The sequence below is a fragment of the Ursus arctos genome, unplaced genomic scaffold (genome assembly GCF_023065955.2).
Source record: "Ursus arctos isolate Adak ecotype North America unplaced genomic scaffold, UrsArc2.0 scaffold_6, whole genome shotgun sequence".
Taxonomy (NCBI): Eukaryota; Metazoa; Chordata; class Mammalia; order Carnivora; family Ursidae; genus Ursus; species Ursus arctos.
Window position 1 is genome coordinate 39,462,718 of NW_026623078.1, and position 23,979 is coordinate 39,486,696.

Here is a 23,979-nt window from a genome sequence, read left to right on the forward strand (position 1 = left end):
ACCCCATCGTGTCACTCATCTTTGTCCAGCTTACTCGTGCTCGTCCTGAGGGAGTGATGGGAGGAAGTAAGGATGAGCCCGGGAGTGTTTCCCTGTGATGAGTCCCTCATCCCTAAACCTGAAGGACGAGATGAACAGGAGTGAGCCAGGCAAAGGGCAGAGACAGCAGGGACCATGCATAGACTCATGTGTGAGGACTTGGGGTGGGAAAGCACATCACATATTGGAAGAACAGAGTGGCCAGTGGGATTAGTGCATGAAGAACGAAGAGGAGAGATGCCAGAGATAAAGTTGGAAAGGCTGGAGGGCCTGGTTTTACAAAGATCAATCATGGTAGGGCTTGTGAACTTAAATCTAAGTGTGGTGGGAAGCCATTAACTGGCTTTGAATCATGAAGTGATCATATTTGCATTTTAAAGATATTCATGCTACCGTTTGAGAATAAATTGGGTTGAAGCAGGAGTGGATCAGGGAAGCCAGGGAGGAGGCTTTCGGGGAGGTTCCAGGTAATAGATGAGAGTGCAGTTAATTGGAGTGCTGGCGGCCAGTGCAACCTCAGTGGGATTTGTTGATTGATTTGGTTTGTGGGGGGTCATTGTTTCTGGTTGGAGGTAGGAATGCTGATGGAGAATGAGGAAGTCTGGGTCAGACCTCCGGGTTTGTGGGGTGTTAGAGTTAGACAATAAACACATAAATAAATGGCATATGGTAAGTTCTTTGATAGGAACAGTGCCATGGGATCTGGTAGTGTGATTGAATAGTTAGGAAAACTCATCATGAGAAAATCTAGACAGTTCCTCAGCAAGTGGGTGCAGCAAATACAGATGACCTTGGGCAGATATGAAGTTAGCATGTTGAAGAAGTGAAAGGCGTTGGCTTCTGGGATTAGAATTAATGAGGGAGAGGTTATAAGCTGTGTCCTAGAGAGGCAGGCAAGGGCCATGCCTTGTCGGGCTTTATAGGGCATGGTGAGAAGTTTGGAATTTACCCTTAACGTATTGAGACAATGACAATGGAAGGTTTTGAGCAGGGGAATGTCATGTTCTACTTTATATTTTATAAAATATAACTAGCTGCTGTGTGGAGAAGTGGTTGGGCAAATGTTGAAACAAGAAGACAAATTAGAAGGTTATGGAAGTATTTCAAATGAGCAAGGATGGTGGTTTGGTCTACGGGGGTGGTGGAGTTGAAGAGAGCTAGATGAGCCCAGGATATGTTTGGGAAAGAAAATCAGTGGGACTTGCCAATGAAAGGGTGTGAAGATTGAAGGAAGAAGAAAGAGGAGTCTAGAAACACTCCTAAGACTTCGGCTTGTGCAAACATGAAGATCATTCTGTCATTTACTCAGATGGGCAAGTCCGGGGAGGAACAGGTTGCAGAGAGAAGCTGACGTCCTGTTGTGCACACATTACGTTTGAGGTGTCTATTAGATATTCTAGGCTCACGTTCCAGAAGGCTGTTAGCTACTGACCTGGAGTTTAAGGAAGACGTCCAGGCTGGAGCTGGAGGTATTTGGGAATCACTTACATTTGGTTTCAGGTTCAAAAGAATGCCTTTGTGCTCAGCTGTAGAAATGATTCTTAATTAGTTTTTCTAGCCACTTTTGTACCTAACTTCATGACTGTCATCGAGTTGTACCCTCTTAAAAAATAAAAAGAAGAAGAAAAGAAATGAAAGGAAAAAACCATTTAAAGTGTTCCATGTAAAAACTTAACTTTGGGTCTAATCTGATGATTTGTGACATTATAGAGAGAGATTAAAGTGATCTAAATCGTTGGAAAACCTTATCCTAAGAGTTATGCATCTATAAAAAGCAGACTAATAATCCACTCCATTATTTAAAACTTCATCTGATTACAGTTTGTACAAATTATATAATAAGCATATTAAATATGTAGCTGATAGTTAAACTATGATTTTAACATTAATGGTGATGTTTGGCATGCTAAACATAATTACATATCAATAGTATGCAGTTAAAAATGCTAACATTGAATAATACTATTATTTAGAAATTATTGGGGCACCTGGGTGACTCCGTTGCTGAGGGTCAGACTCTCAATTTCAGCTCAGGTCATGATCTCAGGGTCCCGGAATAGAGCAAGTCTGCTTGAGCCTGCTTGAGATTCTCTCTCCCTCTCCCTCTGCCCCTCCCCATGCTCATGCTCTCTCTTTTTCAAACAAATAACTAAATAAATAAAATCTTTAAAAAAAGAAATTATTTTCCAACAGGGAATAATCTTCTCATTTCCATTTTTGTGGCCTCTAGGACATCTTGTCATTTGCTGAAATCACTGAGGCTGTTGTTTTTAGTCAGGAAATATGAGTTTGTTATTTGTTTGTTTGAGTTTTAATTCAAATACAAATGCTGGGGCACCTGGGTAGCTTAGTCAGTTAAGGGGCTGCCTTCAGCTCAGGTCAAGATCCCAGGGTCCTGGGATTAAGGCCAACAACAGGCTCCCTGCTCAGCGGGGAGCCTGCTTCTCCCTCTCCCTCTGCCTGCTGAGTAGGGAGCTCAACGCTGGGCTTGATCCCAGGACCCTGAGATTGTGACCTGAGTTGAAGGCAGACGTTTAACCGACTGAGCCAACCAGGCACCCCTAAATAGTTGCTGTTTTTTAACCAGCAAAACAGTATATAGATTAATCTCTCTTTAGTTAGGTATTCATTTTTTAATCAGTTGTTGTTGTGAACCTAAAGACATCATTTCACATCTTTTTATATCTTTGGTGTCATCTTTTACTAAGTGAGCTGATGGATTGGCACAGAGCCATTTAAAACAACTTTAATGTTCTTTTCAGCCCCTCCCTTAAGCGGAATGTCATCTATCTCATGTGAACCAAACGAATTTTGTTTCATCATCCGGTGTTTTCAAGGTTTCGTTCCTCCTCCAGCTATCTCACACCAGCTTAGAACGTGGCACTACAGGGATCCACCTTTGTATTTTCAGTCTGCAGATCCCACAACCTTCCTTGATTGTTTATGGATGGTGGGCTGTTTTATAGTTTTGTAGCTCACTAGTTGTGATAATTCTTATTTATCCAGAAATTCCCCCATATTAGTTGCCTATAAGATACGAAGTTATAGTTAAAGCATGGGATTAAAACCATGTCTTTGAACATACTCAGTTCTCTCTTTTAAGAGACAGCTAGAAAAGTGATTTGTGCATGAAACCCTTCATATGTGTTTATTCCGTGAGGTGCCAAAAGGATTCATTGAAAGGAGATTTTATCTGAAGTCAGTTCCTCATGCAGGGGTTCTTGGACAACATGGCGTCCTCATGATCTCAGCCAAATCGGTTGAGCATGGCACACTGCCCTTCGGCATCTATCTTAGTTTGTTCTTCCCCTTAATCAGGAATGAAGGTCTCCCTAGAGTGGTTTCTGCCTTTTTGTTATTCTACAGTCTTTCACAGTTGTTTGTGTATTTGGGACACTGTACTGTTTACAGTGGCAGAACATATAGGACCCCTTTGCTTTTTGCAGGACACCACTCGCAAGAGTGTAGTAGGTGTATTTTCTATTTTCTAGAGTTCCAGGTTCTCCAACCCTTCCCTCTCCCCTTCCTTCCTTTCCCCTACCTCAGTAACACCAACTGCCTCTCATTTTCATCCTCAGACATGTCTGGTTCCTAGTTCCTGTTCCTAGACAAAGCCTCTTTGTCCTCATTAAAACTCGCTATCAGCAAAGGACCTGAACATAATTATAGAAGGTAATACATGTGTGAATACTGCTTTAAAGAGTGCTGTTAAGGAGAATTTGCACTTTCAAGTCACAAAAAGTCTTCAAGGACAGTGATGAACATCTGACTGGGCAGTTTCAGGAACAACTGGTACTATCCTTAGCAGCAGGATTGTCACTGCAAACCTTCAGTTGACTTCTCCCCACCTCCTGTGAGCCTAAGCTTGTTTCATGGACTCTGCTACCAGCTGACATCTGACCTAAGGCTGCTCTCTTGCAATCCCACCTGTGGAAGGCTAGGGAGGAGCCTTGTCACTCAGGAGCAATGGTTGGAGTTTGCTCGGGCCAGAGAGGCTTGGCAGGATGGTCCAGAACATTCTATCTGGTGCTGTAGACCTTCCTATAGTACACCACAGACTACAAGTGGCCATGGTGATTGTCTTTGGCTTTTGGACAAAAGCAAATAGGTGGGTTCTGTGAAGAATGCATTATACACATGAGTGCACAGCCCCAGAACATCTATATTGATATTATATTTCCATTTATGTTTTTAAGGATTTTTTAAAAATAACATTTGAATTATGTTGCATACCTCCCTTTCAGCTCCATGTCGTTCATTGGAATTCAGATAAATACCCCAGCTTTGTTGAGGCAGCTCATGAGCCAGATGGACTAGCCGTCCTGGGAGTATTTTTGCAGGTGAGAATCCACTGATTTCATTTTAAATAATTCATCAGCCGTGTTGGATAAAGAGTTTCAGTTGTGGAAAGGATAGTCTACCATTTTTAATAGTAAACTCATTCTAAGTTTAATGTTTTCCTTTTGAAATTAATATTAAACATTTATGTATTAGTTTATGATTTCTCTAATAGCCCAGAACTACCGTAGGAGTATTGCCTTACGTCTCCTCTTACTGTCCATTGATCATTCTTATGTGAATAGAAACAGCAGCAGCAACAGCTGCAACAATAGTAGCAGGAGTTACAACTGAGATTCAGAGAAGAAAATCTTTATTCTAGGCTCTTCCTGATTACACAGTATTTAGAGATACAGGACAGGGTGAAGTTCAAGTTCCTGAATCCTGAAGCACTAGTTTTACCACCGTGGTTTGTTGTCTCAAACACACTGAACAGTTTAAAAAAATTGTTGTTGTCTTTTCCTTTGTCTCATATTCACATGTGGTGAAGCAAGTATCCTTGTTATAATCCCCGTGGGTGGATCGGGCCGTTCAGCTCCCACTGTGACCGCATTCTTGTAGGGCTGGGCGCTTTTGCTCTGCCACCAACTCTGTGTGTGATGTTGTAACTCGCTGGGGCTGGGACTGGGGGAAGTACAGGGCAGATGGGGGGTGGGATGAAAGGCAGCGGCTCCTTGCCTTTGGCCACCAAGTCTGCTGGTGACGGTGGAATGCAAGTGGGACAAGAGATTATATTTTAATCCTGAAGGATTGAAAATCTTAGGTAGATTCAGGACATCCGTAAAGAGGTACATATATTTTTCTGATGATGATTTCTAATCATGATAATTTATCGTTTTGGTTCAGGACCTTAAATCATTTTGGGTTGAAAGTGGGAGATTTTTTCTTTTCTTTTTATTTTATTTATTTGAGAGAGAGGGAGGGAACACAAGCAGGGGGAGTGGGAGAGGGAGAAGCAGACTTCCCACGGAGTAGGGAGCCCCATGTGGGACTCAATCCCAGGACCCCAGGATCATACCCCGAGCTGAAGGCACACGCGTAACCGACTGAGCCACCCAGGCGCCCCTGGAGGTATTTTTTTTAATGCTTTGATGTCACAAGAGTCAGTTTGGATCTAAGGTCTGAAGGTTACATCTGGTTGGATAGCATTATGTTCGAGTTTCCTAAGGGAGTTTCCTCTGAAGTTAACCTGCATCTTAAACATTCATAAAGCTGAAAAACTATGTCGCTGTTACTACTAGTTTTGGAATCAAGCTTAAAATTCAGCTGTGGAGCCAGTAACATTACCTTGTTGCTCAGATTCTGCTGGCATGGTAAAGCCAGCAGGTGAAAGACAGCTTCATTATAGAACAATCTCTGTTTGTTCTGGGCTGGCATACGTTTAAAAACAAAAAAACAAAAAAACAAAAAACCAATTCAAAACCAGTGACTGAAATGGAGTGAACCAGACCTGTTCTGCTACAGTAACCATTTCTTCTGAAATTTCGTGCTTTCAGATTGGTGAACATAATTCGCAACTGCAAAAGATTACTGACATTTTGGATTCTATTAAAGAAAAGGTAAGACGAAATATTATTTGCTAATGACTAATGGATTCCTTGTTCTCTCCTGAGTTTCTTACCTTCTCCTAATACCTTAGACTTTAGATAAAGCATATGCTATCTGCTTTGAAGCAGGTGTGGAACATGCTTGAAGGATAGAGCAGAATCAACCTATTACTAACATTTGTCTTTTGAAAATTATGAAGGGGCCTTAAATTATCTACAATCATTACTAATGAATCTATGCATGATTGATTTTTGGTATTGGGGTTTTGCACATCAGCATTTAATTGCAACACATTTAAAACAAATCTTGTGCTTCTTAAATAAATCTAGGTGATGTGCTACTTCACCTAAAAGTTTTAGATTAAGGTAGAAACTTTTTTTTTAAGATACAAAGACAGATACTAAATAATTCCATGAGTTAAAGAATTCCAGTAAAATGGTCTTTCATTGGCTGTAGGTTTCTTTTTGAGGGCTGCGTAAAGCTCTCCCATTGTAATTGATGGGAATTCTCTTTCTCCACCAGGGTAAACAAACTCGATTCACAAATTTTGACCCATTATCTCTGCTTCCTCCATCCTGGGACTACTGGACATATCCTGGTTCCCTTACAGTCCCACCTCTTCTCGAGAGTGTCACATGGATCGTTTTAAAACAACCTATAAATATCAGCTCTCAACAGGTATGTCACTTCTTCAAGGTTGATCTTGATTTACTAGAGGGAACTGGACCGAAACTTAAAAAAAAAATCCATCCTACCCTTAATTTCGGGGGCAAGTTAAAGCCTGTATTTTCCCTTCATTAATCAGATTGGTGGTTGGACCAGGTAAAACTTATGTCCCTTTCTTATTTGACCTTCTGTGATTAGATGATTTCTCTCCCCAATCTTTGAAATGTAATGTGCATACAGACACTGAGGAAAGTGACTTTAAAGGCTATCATTGTTTTTTTTTTGGGGGGGGGGGCTGAGATATAAACAGGCTGGTATATAAATGGGAAAATCAGGAGAAAGGCTACTCTTAAAAGGGGTCTTTCTTCTTTTTGACCTCAGTCCCTAGACCTGCTCCTCCTACAGACGATGTCGCAATCAGAAAGTGAGCAGTGACAACAGCAATGGGTCTCTTGGCTTTTGTGGACAAGACTTTTGTGGGGCTGCTTGAGGGGCTTTAAGCATTTACTGAGACATTGTTGGGTGCCTACCTGTGCTGTTTTAGTGAAGACATTCCTTCACTTGTCTTTCTGATAAACGTGTTGAGTCCCCGCAATAAGCAAGCCGTCTGCAGGCTCAGGCTGTCTTTGATGGCCAAAAGTCGGCTTGGGTCTACGACCTGTGTGACTGACCTAGCTCACAGGTGGCTGCTGTGTTTTCTGATGGATGCTGTACTGGGTGGGATTTCTTTGCTTTTTGTTTTCCTTTTTGAATTACTTGCTGCAAAATCTTAGCAAGATCATAGTCTACTAATTTTTGCAGCTAATCAAGCACTTCTGTTCTGGGCTTGCCCACCTGCGTGGCTGTTCATTTTATTTTATTTTTTAAATTTTTAAAAAAGATTTTATTTATTTATTTGAGAGAGAGACAGCCAGCGAGAGAGGGAACACAAGCAAGGGGAGTGGGAGAGGAAGAAGCAGGATCTTAGCAGAGGAGCCTGATGTGGGGCTTGATCCCAGAACGCTGAGATCATGCCCTGAGCCGAAGGCAGATGCTTAACGACTGCGCCACCCAGGCGCCCCATGGCTGTTTATTTTTTGCCCCCAAAGACTAGAGCTGGTTTACCTCTACCAAGGTCATGTCAGGTAACATTTTCCCTTGGAGTTGAACACATCTAACTTCTGTTGGCCTTATCTTTAGGATTAAAGACAAATAATAATCTGGGACATATTAATCAAAGCATTTTTGTAAAAGTCTGGATTGAAGTCCAGAGCTTAACTGACATGGAAATTCTTGTGACTTTTTCCCATCATAAATAAGATGCTTTGTGTCATGAGAAAAAGGACCTGTCACTGATTCAGTGGCCATACTAACAGAGCACATTTTTCTTTCCTTCATGTGCTAAGCTGTTCACTTTTACATTCTTTTGTTAAATTTGAACAAGATGGTGGTGAGAATTAATAAGTTACAACATCAAGGTAGTAATAATAAGAGATCATGTTTTTCCCTTGTATTTCAAAGATATTTTTATCTCTTAAAGCCACTTGGAAAATTATTTTTTTTAAATATTTTATTTATTTATTTGACAGAGAGAGAGAGAGCACAAGTAGGCAGAGCAGCAGCAGAGGGAGAGGGAAAAGCAGGCTCCCTGCTGAGCAGAGAGCCTAATTCAGGGCTCAGTCCCAGGTCCCTGGGATCATGACCTGAGCCAAAGGCAGATGCTTAACTGACTGAGCCACCCAGGTGCCCCGGAAAATAACTTTTTGAAATCCACCTGCCATTTGGAAGAGAATGTATTAAAATATATAATTTAGTTCCTTAAAATACATAAAGCTCTTAATCAAAAATGATGCGCTGTAAGTTTAGGAGTCATGCTTACCTAGCTGTGGTTTCGTTACTGTATCTAATTTGAGGCTCAATTAATTAATATTAATTATTAATGTGGTTTTTATAAGGTAGAGTATATAAATAATTATATTTTAGAGCTTTAGTATGATTGATAATTCACTGTTATCTACTTAAATTCACTTACATCTACTCTAGCCCGAATACTTTCAGACATTTTCATTCTAAAAAAATATTTAATTTATTTATTTGAGACAGAGAGAGAGAGTGAGAGTGCAGAAGGAGGGGGGAGGGACAGAGGGAGAGGGAGAAGCAGACTCCCCGCTGAGCAGGGAGCTGGACAAGGCTGATCTCAGGACCCCGAAATCATGACCTGAGCCGGAGGCAGACACTTAACTGACTCAGCCACCCAGGTGCCCCAGACATTTCATTTTTAACCAGATGGAAATGATTATCTGAATAATAATCCAAATTATTATAACATGATATTATGGTGATTTCAAGAGTTAAAGAATGAAGCCAAAGATAGTTCAGAAGTCCAATCCCTGTCTAACCATGAGAAAAACATCAGACAAAGCCCAACTGAGGGACATTCTACGAAATAGCCGATCAGTACTCCTCAAAACTGTCAAGGTTATCAAAAGCAAGGTAAATCTGAGAAATTGTCATCTTCAATAAATGCTCAAGGAGATATGACTACTAATGTAAAGTTGTTTCCTAGTGGGATCCTAGAACAGAAAAAGACGTGAGTAAAAACAAAGGAAATCTTAATAAAGGATGGACTTCAGTTAATGATAACATATTAATACTGGTTCACCAATTGTGAAAAGTGTACCATACTAACGTAAGATACTAATAATAGGGCACGTTGAGTGTGGGGCTTATGAGAACTATTTGTACTATCTTTGCAATAATTCTGTAAATCTAGAACTGTTCTAAACTAAAAAGGTTATTAAGAAAATCCAAAACATGAGAGGGTTGAGATGGTTATTCAGTTGTTTATCTCTTTTATGTAAGGTGAAATGAACATGTCTTTTGTGTATACCACTTACTTAAGGGTTACTTTCCAAAAGATAATTTCTAATCTCAATTTTAGCTGCTTTTTATTTTTGAAGTCCCTGGGACACATTGTTTTATGTATTTTCCAATTCTACCATGTAACGTCACTAGCTTTGAGATTAAATCCTTTTTTTAGCAAGTTAGTGCCAATTTTTTTTTCCAGGTTTTTCTACTGTTATTTCTTGCCCAGTCACTGTTTGACCAAAAGTGCAGACCAGATGGTTTTCATTTTCTTTTATTTAATTCAAGCCCATTTTTGTCCCCAGAGTCACTTATTGAAATGCTTAATTTAACTGCCAGACCAGTAAACAGATATGCTTTCGGATAGTTTTGATAATAGATCTGTCATTCTCTTTGGAAGGCTGACTGTTCTGCCAAGTTTCTTTGGGTTATCCTAAATTATCTAAATTGGCTTGCTCATCTGCTGAATTCAATGTGCAGAATACTTGGCTTTAATTCTATGTTCTTTTGAAAAAAATTCTCTTTGTCATTTGTTACGATATTTCCATACAATAAAATTCATGAGTTTTAGTGTGCAGTTGATGATTTTCGTTATTGTATATTACCATGCAGCAACCACTAGATCAAGATATAAAATAGATCCCTCAGCCAAAACATTTCCTTAAACTTCTGTGCTCTCCACCTCCTTCCTCACCTATGGCCCTAGACAGTCACTGATATGCTGTCACTAGGATTCTGCCTTTTCTAGAATTTTATTTAAATGGAATCATACAGTATGCAGATTTTGTGTTTGACTTCTTTTACTTAGCATAATGTTTTTGAGATTCACTGACAGTTGTTTTTACTGAGTAATATTCTATGATATGGATATACCACCTTATTTTAAAATCTACCAATTGATGGATATTTGGGTTGCTTCCAGTTTGGGACTATTATGAATAATAGCTGTACATATTTGGAAGTTAGGAATAATTGGCATATGCAATTTTGTGTGGACACGTATTTTCATGTTTTGTGGCAATACCTAGCACTACATGTTTAACGGTATAAGGTACTGCCATATTGTTTTTTAATGTGACTGTTCCTTCTTCCATTCTCACCAGCAATGTATGAGATTTCTAGTTCCTCCACATCCTTGTCAGCACTTGATGTTGTCAGTCTTTTGACCTTTAGCCATTCTGGTGGGTATATGTGATTTTTAAAATTTGCATTTATGTGGTGACTAGTAATGTTGAGCATTTTTTCGTAGTAGTAATTGGAGTAATCGGAGACAATCCAGTTAGTCGGGACCCGATGGTCCAGAAGCCAGACTAACTAGTTTGTTTTGGGGGCCTTATTAGAGTTAGAAATGTTACATATTTTGGAGATCAATTTTGAAATGTTTACACCTGAAGTGACATGATATTCAGCATTTGCTTCAAAACCATCCAGTTTGGGCAGGTGGGAGGTGGAAAGAGAGAGGGAGTGAGAGGATAGATGAAAGGAAGTGGGCTGTGTGTGAGTGACAGATGAAGCCGGGCGCTGAGTTTGTGGTGCTTTATGCTGCTGCTCTTTCTAGCTTTATGTATGTTTGGAAGTTTCCATAATAAAAAGTTCATGAAAAGAGATTAGGGGAAAATAGAAAAAAACAGTTAGAGATGCAATATAGTGCTGTGGTTAGTGCATGACTTATTTGCCAGATGGCTTATTTACTGAAACTTCCTAGCTGTCCCTCAAGTTCCTCATCTTTAAAATGAGGATAAGAGGGAATCATTGATGAGGTGAGGTATGTGTAGAGGATTCAGAGCAGTACCTGGGCCACCAGGTCCTGTAAGGGAGGTTTGACTTTTATTATTACCCAGCTTTGGCGGCATTGGAGTGCTGTTAGACATTTGAGCCTATGGTGACATAAAGCAAAGCTATTTACAAAACATTAGAAAAGAATATTCTGCTTACTGGGGTTGCTCTATAAGGAAATTAAAATTTCAGTGTTAGAGCCAAGAAAAACAGCAAAACAGATCATACCCATCTCAGCCTTCAGGCTGATCTGGGGAGACTCCTGCCGGGACTCGTGTAGATGGTATCAGCCTTCGTGACAGAGCGGCAGATTTTTCTGTTTGCAAGAAGCCCAGGGGCCCAGAGAGCAATGAGACTGGTAAGGGCCAGCTGGGGGTGTACATTTTGAGGTTAGTGGGGCGGTGGAGGACACCAGAGTCAAGAGGAGCAAATCTGAGCAGGGACTGGCAGGTGCAGGGTCTACGTAGCTAGGCTGAGTGATTGTGAGGGAAATCAGAGCCAAAAAGGGAAGGGGTTTGGTGAGGGATCAGTGCAGGTTCAGTGAAATCTCACCAAAATGTGCAGGCAGGTCAGAGAAAGATCTAGAGTAAATTCCGGTGAGGTTCAGGTGTTACAGAGGTAGGGAGCCATGATCAACTTGCAGAGGAGTCAAAGGAGGGTGGGAGGGGTGCCTGGGTGGCTCAGTTGGCTAAGCGTCTGCCTTCGGCTCAGGTCACGATCTCGGGGTCCTGGGATCGAGTCCTGCATCAGGCTAAGCAGGGAGCCTGCTTCTTCCCTGCCCCTTCCCCTGCTCCTGCTCTCTCTCTCTCAAGTAAATAAATAAAATCTTAAAAAAAAAAAAAAAGCCAAGATCTTCAGAGGAATGGGCAGCTTCCCTGGGAGGCAAGTCATGCTTGCGGAGGCCAGCGAATCGGAGCCCTGATTCAGGCCTTGGGATTCCTGCACAGCCTCCTGGAGAGGCCACTCCAGACAGACCTGATCCCCATGATCTGCGGGAGGCTGAGTGTTTTCCCTGTGGCTCCAGAGGTTAGATTTTATTTGCCTCTGCTGCTTGACTTTACCAGGGATTTATTTAAGTCTCGTCTGGCTTTAGCCATCATCTGGTCTAACGAAATATGAGTAATAGTAAGTGGTAACTATTTGTCTTATTTTGCCCACATCTGTACCCTTTTAAAAGACCCCTCAAAGTACCACCAGTGGAAAGACATGGCTGCTTGTATATGATGCATGAACGTGTCTCCGTGGACTGTGGTGACAAACTGTGTCCTCCTTGTTACGGAGGACCTCCATCCCCACTGCCTCCCATCCTGGCTAGTACTGTACAAGAAATATTTCAGACTTCAGCTAAATGATGATGACAGAAACTTAATAGATGTGTCCTAGTATGAATTTTTAAAAAAGATTTATTTGAGAGAGAGAGAGAGAGCTCGAGCAAGGGAGGGGCAGAGGGAGAAGCAGACTCCCCCCTGAGCAGGGAGCCTGATGCGGGGCAGGATCCTGGGAGCCTCGGATCATGACCTGAGCCCAAGGCAGAAGCTTAACCAACTCAGCCGCCCAGGCGCCCCTATCCTAGGGCGAATTTGCTTGATTCTGCGACTGGGTGACTAGCACAGCTTAGAGAAGGAAGCTTTAATTTTTTTTTTTTTTTTGTCAGAGAGAGAGAGCAGAAGCAGGGGGAGCAGAAGGCAGAGGGAGAAGCAGACTCCTCACTGAGCTGGGAGCCTCATGCGGGACTTGATCCTAGGACCCTGGGATCATGACCTCAGCCGAAGGTGGATGCTTAACCGACTGAGTCACCCGGGTGTGCCGAGATTGGAGGCTTTTATTCTCAATAATTTAATAATTTGTCTTTGCTCAAATGAAATAGCAAAACAAACACCAGAAACTTACTTAATTGGTAATATATTTTTGGTGAACGTTTTCAAAAAGTAAAATTATTCAGCTAGTTTACCCAGTCTTCCTTTTACTACTGTAGACCTGTGCTAAATCTTGATAACTTGTATTAAATCACCAAAGAATTGTTAAATAATTTATACAACATGCTTAAAGTAGAAAACTTCAGCAATTAAAAATAGTGGCATAAATTTATATTTATTGACATGCAAATATATATATATAGGATATATATTAAGTAAAAAAAAAGGTTTCTAAAGAGCATGATACTTGAGCCTGTTTTTATAATAAAACGTCATGTATGTGTGCGTGTGTGTTCATGAGTTTATATATATAAAAACATCTGGAAGGATATACTCTATAACGTTAACTGTGATAATATCTTGTGATGTGATTACTAGGAATTTCTTTTTCTTCTTGACGCTTTGTGTGTTGTATGAAGTTTGTAAGATAAGTCAGCATTTTTTTTTGTAATAAGAAAACTTAAGCCTGTTTGATGAGAAATATGCCTATATCACTGAAATTGTATTTAAACATTATTAGAGGTTGAAGGGCCCAAGCGTTTACCATGGTTAGTTGTTTGCAAGGCTCTAGTATGGTGAGAGCAAAATCACTGCTTAAGGAAAACAGTACTTAAAAGATCAATATTCTATAGGACGGGCACCGCAAGGTTGCCGGGAAAATTGAGGCCATGTTGTCCAGGAGTACTGGTACGTGTTCGATGTGATTCTGAGAGTCATATTCCAGTAGTACCTACTGAGATCATATAATTTAGTGCCTCACTTTATGGATGAGGTAACTGAAGACCGGCGCCCAAGGTCACCCAGCTAGTCAGTGCCAGACCCAGGACTCTGAAAGCCAGTACAGCGACCTTTCCACTGTCCTATTCTGCCTTTATAGGTGACATTCTCTGATTCCTAGATATGTCCTCTTTGAACCACATTCTAAATGTTCTTTCCTCATATTACTTTGATCATCAGATCAAGAATGCTTATGGAACTTAATTTTTGGACCCACAGGTATTTGTGTAGTGGTGAGAACTTAGCAGAAGTGGTGTTTTACTATATATATGACTCATAATTTAGAACACTTTTACTGCAATAGTTTAGTTCCTGGTAGAGGAAAGGTTACATGTTTCATAACTTTCTATGGAGGGCAGTTCACCAACACTGGTGTGACTTTCTACGCTGAAGCCAACTCTTCTCTTGTCTTCAACAGCTGGCCACGTTCCGCACTCTTCTCTGCACGGCCGAGGGCGAAGCAGCGGCCTTTTTGCTGAGCAATCACCGCCCTCCACAGCCTCTGAAGGGCCGAAAAGTCAGAGCCTCTTTCCATTAAAAGTTGTCACCAGCTGACCACCCCAACCATGTCTGTGGAGAAAAAACAAAACACAAAAATCCCTACTAACGGCTCTTTCCTAGAATTCTGATTTACGGGTACCTTTTTGCTCTCAGCTTTTTGATCTCAGAAGATCAGATCTCTGTAATCAAACTTAACTCACACGTCTCAGATGCACTCACGGGTGTTCAAACAGTAAACATTGTTTGATGTGTGTTGAGACCCACAAAATGCATCTACTTCAACCACAAAATGTGAAAACATGGCAAGCACCGCAAAACCTCCAAACGCATTAAAAAATTTTCCCTTGCCCTAGAGATTGACTCAGTCATATCTCTCAGTAGTGTTTGGTCAAAAAATTAAAATCTTTTCCAGAATGATAAGATTGTGATATCTTTTTCAACGCAAGTGAGTCTGCTTAATGTCTTGATTATCATTCCAATTCATAAAAAGTTGATAATATTTCCTTTTAAAGTGAATTTTTGTTTGGATTATGTTGTTGATCCTGATTGCATGGTACCTTTAATAAAATGAACAATATGAGCCTTAGGGGGGGTGGGATATAATTACTCACTGTGTCTACTCCTTAGCTCAAAATTAACCCATCCAATTAAGTCCTCAGGATATCAACGACTGTTTAAACTTTAATGAATCGTGCCCTGTATCACATTCATGCAGTAATGTTAATGATAAACAGGTTAATAATTGACTAGTTGCAATGCTTGCCAGTTTATTGATATGGTTTGAAACTAACAGATTGCAAGGTACCAGGCCCGCGGAGCAGCCCAAGGGCATGATAAATAGGTTGCTTACTTTTCTCCTGTGTTTTGGCAACAGAGCAGGGAGCAGTCCTGTGTAGGTCTCTGTTCTGTCAAGTGGTGGAAAATATTTACTTGGGTCTCGTATACATACACAGTCGGTCCATAAACCCTTCAACCCATTTCCATGGCAAAGCCTGTCTCCCCTTTCATACATGTCCCTCAATCTCACAAGTAATTTTGTAAGTTGGCTCTTGATAATTCATTTTAACCTATTGTTTCTTATATACTTTTGTTTGTTTTTGGTGAAGGTGGGTTGGGGAAGGTCTTTTGCTCTCTCTGGTGCAAGTAGAATGACACTATTAACCACATTGAAGACTTGAACACAAGGTACACTTCTGTCATCCGAGAGAAGTTTAGCTGAGTTTCCTTGATTTTGTCAGTTTGTTTCAGACACCGTTCCTCCTCCGGATGTAGATTTTGATAATCCAAATTATTCTGCCATAGTCTTCTTGATAGGATAAGTGAATATCAGTAAATTGTGTAATAAAGCCGCCCTCGGTTGCAGAAGATAAGCTCCTGAAGTCTAATGCTGATACCTTGCTCATTTTTGTTTTCCCTCATTGCATCTAGCTTAAGCCTTGCAGGAGATCGCCATCTAGTAAATACTTAGTGAATTGAATGTTTTAAAATGCTTTTATTTGATATCTTTGGTGACTATCTTGCTGCTTGTGATTAAATGCACTATCAGTTAATGTAACAAGTAAAATATAAGCTATCCCTTAAGAATGGTTTCTTCTAAAAAGAATAATTATTAAATCTACTTGTTAGCCAGATGTTTTAATGGTTTGAAAAATACCAGTGTTGAATGGAAGGGTGTTTCTTTAGTTTGGAAAGGCATGTTGTGAAGTATCCTAGTCAGAGAAAGAAGTCTGTTTCCTCAGAGAAAATGCGTTGTTCTGTTTGAAGGAGTGTGTGATGAGGATTTTAATTACTTTGCATGAGAGTTATTACTTTGTAATTTATGGTTTCTGCTACAGTATTGCATTGGTTCTGTGCTGCAAATTGGACCTTAATAGACTAAGAAAGTCTACATAGCACTGATGATCTTGAAGACTGTCTGTTAATTTATTTATCTCTTAGGGGCAAAAGGTCTAAGTGTATGTTGAAGTTGTTATCTCTTAAACAGATTAAAGAGTGTAAATACTAGTATAGACCTCTTTTGTTTCCCACACCTGTATTGGCTTTATGTTCATTTTGTATTTTAATTTAAGTTGGATTCAATCACAATAAAGAAAATGAGACAAACTTTGAACTGTATCAGGGACTCGTATATGCAAGACACAGAATGAGATTATATTTTTACACTTTCTATACAGAAAAATAATCTCAAACTCACAGAAAAAAATGCAAACACAGTACATTTTCTTTCTGAATTATTTGAGAATAAGTTGCCGACCTACGTTTCTATCATCGCACCAACTTTAGTATATATTTTCTATGAGGGAGGACATTGTCCAACGTGACTACAATATAGCTAAAACAACCATAAGAAATAAAAGGCATCCAAATCAGCAAGGAAGAAGTTAAACTTTTTGCAGATGACATGTTATTCTATATTGAAAACCCAATGACTCACCAAAAAATTCCTACAGCTAATACATGAATCAGTAAAGTCACAGGAAACAAAATCAATGTACAGAAATCTGTTGCATTTTTTTATACACCAATGATGAAATCGCAGAAAGAGAAATCAAGGCATTGATCCCATTTACAATCATACCAAAAACCGTAGGATACCTAGGAATAAACCTAAGCAAAGAGGTCAAAGATCTATACTCTGAAAACTATAAAACACTTATGGAAGAAATTGAAGATGACACAAAGAAATGGAAAAACATTCCATGCTCATGGATTGGAAGAACAAGTATTGTTAAAATGTCTATATTACCCAAAGCAATCTACACATTTACTACAATCCCGATCGAAATACCACCAGCATTCTTCACAGAACTAGAACAAATAACCCTAGAATCTGTATGGAACCACAAAAGACCCTGAATAGCCAAAGCAATCTTGAAAGAGAAAAGGAAAGCTGAAGGCATCACAATTCCAGACTTCAAGTTCTATTACAAAACTGTAGCCATCGAGACAGTATGGTACTGGCATAGATCAGTAGAACAGAATAGAGAACCCAGAAATGAACCCACAACTATGTGATCAACGAATCTGTGACAAAGCAGGTAAAAATATCCAATGGGAAAAAGACAGTCTGTTCAATAAATGCTGTTGGGAAAACTGGACAGCCACCTGCAATACAAAACTGGACCACATGTTCACTTCATACACAAAAATAAATTCAGAATGGATGAAAGACCTAAATGTGAGACAGGAAATCATCAAAATTCTAGAGGAGAACATAAGTGGTAATTTCTTTGACCTGGGCAGTAGCAGCTTCTTTCAAGATACATCCCTAGGCTAGGGAAACAAAAGCAAAAATGAACTATCGGGACTTTATCAAGATAAAAAGCTTCTGCACAGCAAAGGAAACAATCAACCAAACTAAAATGCATCTGACAGAATGAGAGAAGATATTTGCACATGACATATCTGATAAAGAGTTAGTATCCAAAATCTACAAAGAACTTACCAAACTCAACATGCCAAAAACAAGCCAGTTAAAAAATGGGCAGAACACATGAATAGATATTTTTTCAAAGAAGACATCCAGATGGCTAATAGACACATGAAAAAATGCTCAGTATCACTCATCATCAGGGAAATACAAATCAAAACCATGATAAAGTATCATCTCACACTGGTCAGAATGGCTAAAATTAACAACACAGGAAACAAAGGTGTTAGCAAGGACTTGGAGAAAGGGAAACTCTCTTATATTGTTAGTGGGAATGCAAGCTGGTGCAGTCACTCTGGAAAATAGTATGGAGGTTCTTCAAAAAGTTAAAAATAGAGCTACCCTATGATCCAGAAGTTGCACTACTAGGTATTTACCCAATGGATAAAAAAATGCTGTTTGGAAAGGATACATGCATCCTGATGTTTATACTAACATTATCAACAATAGCCAAATATGGAAGGAACCCAAATGTCCACTGACATGGATAAAGAAGAGGTGGTATATATGTATAACAGAATATTACTCAGCCTTCAAAAAGAATGAAATCTTGCCATTTGCAAGGACATGGATGGAGCTAGAGAGTATTACGCTGAGCAAAACAAATCAGAGAAAGACGAATACTGTATGATTTTACTCATGTGGAATTTAAGAGCAAAACAGATGAACATGGGGAAAAAAAAGAGAGGCAAAGCATAAAACAGACCCTTAACTACAGAGAACAAACTGAGGGTTGCTGGAGGGAGGAAGGCGGGGGGATGTGTTAAATGGCCGATGGGCATTAAGGAGGACACTTGTAACGAGCACTGGGTGTTGTATGTGAGTGAGGAATCACTAAATCTTGCACTTGAAACTAATATTACTCTGTAGGTTAACAAACTGGAATTGAAATAAAAATGAAGAAAAACAGACAAAACAAAACAAAACACAACCATAAGATTAACATTGCTTTATTATTTCCATCTGATCCATTTGAGAATAGCTGATTCATGTTGTCATGTTCCCTTCAGTTGGGCGCCATCCTTCAGTCTTTTGGTTTTCATTCCATGAACATTTTTGAAGATGATAAGCCAGTTATTTTATAGACTGTCCCCTAATTTGGGTTTGTTCAAGGTTTCCTTGTGATTAGATTCAGGTTATATATCATTGGCAGGAATATCACAAAAGCAATGCTGAATGCTGGACTCTTCTCATTCCATCCTATCAGGCAACGAATTTTGATTTGTTCTCTTATGGAGAATATTCACTTTCATCACTTAAGACAATGTCTGCTAGGTTTCTCCATTGCAAAATTGCTACTTTATCCTTTGTAATTAACAAGTATTTGTGAGGATGTGCTCTGAGACCATGCAAATACCCAGTTCCTCATTAAATCTTTAATTATTTTTTTCTAGCATGGACTTAGCAATTCCTAATTTATTCAGTAGGTTATAAGCTGTTATTATCATTATTGCTATTATCACTATTATCTCACCTATTCTCATTCACAATTTTTTCTTGATGTGGTCAGAAGGAGCATTTTCAGGATGACTTCTGTGTCCTTTTGACATGTCCCAGTTTCTGACAGCAATTTGGTATTCCTGGCTCATCTCAGTCTTTCCCTTCCCCAGGCCTGAGATCAATAATTTTCCAAGGAACCCTGGCTTTTTTTAGTGGAGAATAGTATTGAGAAAACCAGTTTGGGTACTAGATAATCTCATTGAGTGTGTTACTACTCCTAGATTTTCTCCATGAACAGAAGTTGGGAATGTGTACACACATATGTGCGCGCGCGCACACACACACACACACACACACACACACACACAAATATAATGTGTATATACAGGTGCAACACCTATATTTCTATATTTATCTATATCACACTCGTATGTCCAATTTCATTCCAACACTGCAGGGTTCATTCTAGTTCTCCATTTCCACGTATTTTTTTGAAGATTAGTTTAATTATTTTAGAAAGAGAGAGGGAGAGAACGAGTGGGGGCAGGGGCAGAGGGACAGAATCCTCAAGTAGACCCTGTGCTGAGCACGGAGCCAGACGTGGGGCTTGATCTCACAACCCTAAGATCACAATGTGAGTTGAAACCAAGAGTCAGCTTGTTAACTGACTGAGCCACCGAGGAGCCCCATCCCATTTCCGTATTTGTAATTCCTTTTTCCGAAAGTAAGAAACCAGGCTTCCATTATTCTCAACACTTTATTTATTTGGCCAGTTCTTCTGTATGTAACCATCACCACCTCTAGCCTCTCACCCCCACATTGCATGGATACCCTTCTCACTCAGCTTGGGCTGTGGTGTCCTGTGCTGGGCTGCCTTGACCCCTAAAGAGAAGGGAAGGGAAGAACGTGGAAGGAAAGGGAAGGGAACAGAAGGGAAGGAAAGAGGAAGAGCAAGGTTACATTTTGAAATACTCACTGGGCTGTTCATAGGGAAGTCCTTTATTTCTAACACAAGGTTATTGAAAATGTAGCATTACCTATACACATTTCACCATAAGTGGCAATGGAATAGAATATTTAGTAAAAAACTTTAATACCTTCAGAGTGGGGCTGCAGAAAATGTAGGCCAAGGAATAGTGGTCTTACTGCAGAGGTCGGGAAGGTAACCTGGGCCTTGGATAACTACCTCAACTTGCTCTCATTTCAAATTCCACTGAAGAAGATTACATTTTTTATATTAAGATTTACCCATTGAAATTCATACTCCTCTCAGAGGGTAATTGTTTAAGTTGCCACCAGTCATTTGCACTTGAAGGTAACTGATCTTTGGATGAGACAGGCTTTGGTGGGAATATAGTCTGTGACAGAAGGAATGTTAACATGATATAAGACAGCCAACGACCTGAGTGTTAGGATAATCAGGATGAATTTGCACTACTACACAATTTTACCTACGTGTCTCATACCTACTTGTACCCTGACACCGCACCCCATGACTGATGTATAGCAAGCCCTGGGGAGTAGAATGCGTTAGTTCATGCGTTATTGCATTAGTTCATGTAGATGGGCATCTCTGTGAATTAAATGGACAGAAACAATTTCCAATTGACCATGGGGAACTAGTGATGAAACGTTGTGAGAGGATGCCTCAGAAGTTTGCAAGAAGGTTATGCAACCTGACCCCGATGAATTAAGGTTCAATGCATTTGTTCTTTCTGCAACATAGTTTGTCCGTAGTGGAAACATCAAATACTGTATTATTTGTAACAAAAATTAAATGTATGCTGCCATACATTAACTCAAAAATTTTGATCTTTTTATTAACTTGACTGATTAAATTTTATGTGAATTAAGTTTTGACTTAAAAAACAGTTTATTGAATTGAATTACTTGGAGATTTTTCTGCTGTGGCTAGAAACTCACCTCTGCCTTCCTCGAGAGGCATTGTAACAAGCAGAAACCCCTTACCTTCTGTCATCTCATTGTGTCTCGGTGAGATCAGATGAACCAATGCTTGGAATTGATTACACAGGCAAGGGAAGATACTGAAAAACCAAAAGGACAGTGAAGCAACCTAGAAATTAGCAAGAGCCGGTTGCTCTCACCTTCCTTAGAAGGAGACAATATTCCTAGAGCTCAGGAGCCATGGCAACCCAGATGAAGTTGACACTAAAGTAGGTCTGATTAGCAGGATCTGGTTATTTTTTAGAGACACAGCCATTACCTGAGATCTGGTTTCAGGCAGAGAGAAGGGGAGAAATACTCTGGGTTCTCCTTTTATTTTGCTCTCCAAATTCCATTAATGCTCATTGGTGGAATGTAGCCAGATGCCAGATAATGTGAAAATATGAGAAATTCTCCCCTCTGCCACCCAGAGCAGATCAGTGGAAAGGTCCAGGAATGGATCTAAGGAGAAATGGGCTTAAAACCCACCAAGACACCAAGGGCTGGGATCTCTATTACGCACGTCAAGCAAATGACTGATGCTGGGCTGGAAGTCTCCAGAGATGGAAGACCTTTGTTAAACTTCTCTCCCACTCTGGAAATATAGTTTGACCACAGTTTGTCAGATATATGTGCTAAATGTTTTGTTAGGTACTAGAAATATAAGGATGATTAAGACATGGTTCCTTTTCATAAGAAATAGGAAGTTTGGGGGGGGGTAAACAGAAGGGGGGATGAACCATGAAAGACTGTGGACTCTGGGAAACAAACTGAGGGCTTCAGAGGGGAGGGGGGTGGGGGATTGGGCTAGGCCAGTGGTGGGTATTAAGGAGGGCACATATTGCGTGGAGCACTGGGTGTTACACGCAAATAATGAATCATGGAACACTACATCAAAAACTAAGGATGTACTGTATGGTGACTAACATAATATAATAAAAATTATTTTAAAAAAAGACATGGTTCCTTTTCTGAGCTCAAAATCTAAGACAAGTATAAAAATAAATCACAACATGAAATGTTATTAAGTATTTTAATATCAGCTCTCTGTAGCATGCTAAGGAAACATGGAAAAGAAGGAAAAATTAATTCTGGATAAATTAACAAAGGCATGAAGATTTGCAAGTGTGATATTTTGGAAACTGGATTATCTGGTTCTCTATGTAGATTTGTATCTGGTACTAGGGGGTGGGGAGATGTATCAGTGAGGACTCTTGCTTGAGAACAATAAGATCTCTAACACTACATGGCTAAAGCAATAATGTGAAGCCAGGGGCTAAGATCAGGCCTCAGTATCCCTCCTTCTTGGCTGTTTCCACCTCTGTGGGCTCTGTTAGCGGTCAGACTCTCCCTTCCTAATGGAGGGTTGGAAGCCTGCACCTGTATACCTGAACCACGTTCTGTAAGCCACGCCAACAGTAAAGGAGAGCTTCTTTCTTCAAAAACTTCAAGAAATTTTCTGGCTTTCACTCCCATTTGCCTAGATTGAGTCACCTGCCCATCCTTAATCAAGTCATCATGGCCAGCAGATAGAACATTTGTTTGGGGAAGCTGGTGACATCGGCCCCTTCCCAAGCTACACAGACTAAGAACAAAGAAGGGCTGGCTCCAGCAAAAGGAAACTGGGGGCTAGTCCTTGAGGAAGGGAGAAAAGATTCTGGGTGGCAAAAATATTCAATGTCTGCTCTGTACTGAATGAGTGGTCTGAAAAGAATAAAACTCATGAGCTAATTCAGACCTTTCAGGAAATAACCATCATCCACCTGAAAGAGAATGAAGTTTCTCAAGCCAAATGCAAGGTTAACATTTCAATAAGGGCACAGGATTTTTAAAAAGTGTTTTCTGCTAGTATCAACAGTGATAAATGGACACTTTGCCACAGGAATGAGGAAGGATGGGGATCGTTGGAGCTAGGGACCCAGCCTGGAATTGACAAACCCCGCAGCTTCAGCGAGGAGGAGCTACTTGTTGACCCAGTTCAGTCGGTGTTCCACTTAGGGCTCACACGCAGACACCGGATTCTGACCTTTGTGGTCTGTTTGATGCTGGCTTCTCTCCATGTCCAAGGAGGCAGAGATGTCTCTGTTAGCTTTCGCCCTCATCTCTCTCAACCTTCTTTGTCTGGCAACCAATGTGGATTGATCACGCCTACTATTCACAGTGCCTTTGTCTTTCCAGGTGGCTCAAGAAGTTATTTGTTGAAACATTAATAAATGAGCACATGAGGGGCGCCTGGGTGGCTCATTCCATTAAGCAGCCAACCCTTGGTTTCGGCTCAGGTCATGAGCTCAGGGTCGTGAGATCAAGCCCCGAGTGGGGCTCCACACTCAGCGAGGAGTCCGCTTGAGCTTCTTTTTCTCTCTCCCCCGCCCCCATCCCGTCTAAAATAAATAAATAAATCTTTAAAGATAAATAAATAAATAAATAAATAAATACAAACATACATAAGTAAACACATGATTGAGTAGTAAGTGCTCTGATTACATGTAAAATTAGCACGTCTTGAAATCCATTCTTCTCCAATGAAATAACAAGTGCCCACAGGTTACTGACCTAAAAACTCAAGCAATTTGTTCCCTAAAGAACTGTTAGTTTATCAACTGTGAAATTAATCCAAGATAAGTGGGGGTGGGGATGTGTATTGTAGTTGTTGCATTGTGATTAAACGGGTACACCCTCTCCCAGGATGGTCTCCAAACACATCATACCCTTCCTTGTCAGGGCCGCGGTCCTCCTCTCTTTCTCTGACTAAAACCTTCT

At 40.2% G+C, this 23,979-nt stretch overlaps 1 protein-coding gene across 5 annotated transcripts in view; it reads left to right on the forward strand.

The window, feature by feature from the left end:
* LOC113252988 (carbonic anhydrase 13) overlaps positions 1-16,512 on the forward strand; it is a 29,780-nt gene extending 13,268 nt beyond the window's left edge. For 2 of the 5 annotated variants that reach the window (XM_026495812.4, XM_044382720.3), the window contains 4 exons: positions 4,284-4,379; positions 5,874-5,936; positions 6,448-6,603; positions 14,323-16,512. In XM_026495812.4, the coding sequence (XP_026351597.1) occupies positions 4,284-4,379; positions 5,874-5,936; positions 6,448-6,603; positions 14,323-14,442 (435 nt within the window). In that variant the 3' untranslated portion in view covers positions 14,443-16,512. Of the gene's footprint in view, positions 1-4,283; positions 4,380-5,873; positions 5,937-6,447; positions 6,604-10,538; positions 10,617-12,865; positions 13,047-14,322 lie in introns of those variants that run through there. The other 3 variants (XM_057307997.1, XM_057307996.1, XM_044382719.3) reach the window with 3 other exon arrangements.
* Positions 16,513-23,979: the final 7,467 nt, after the last annotated feature.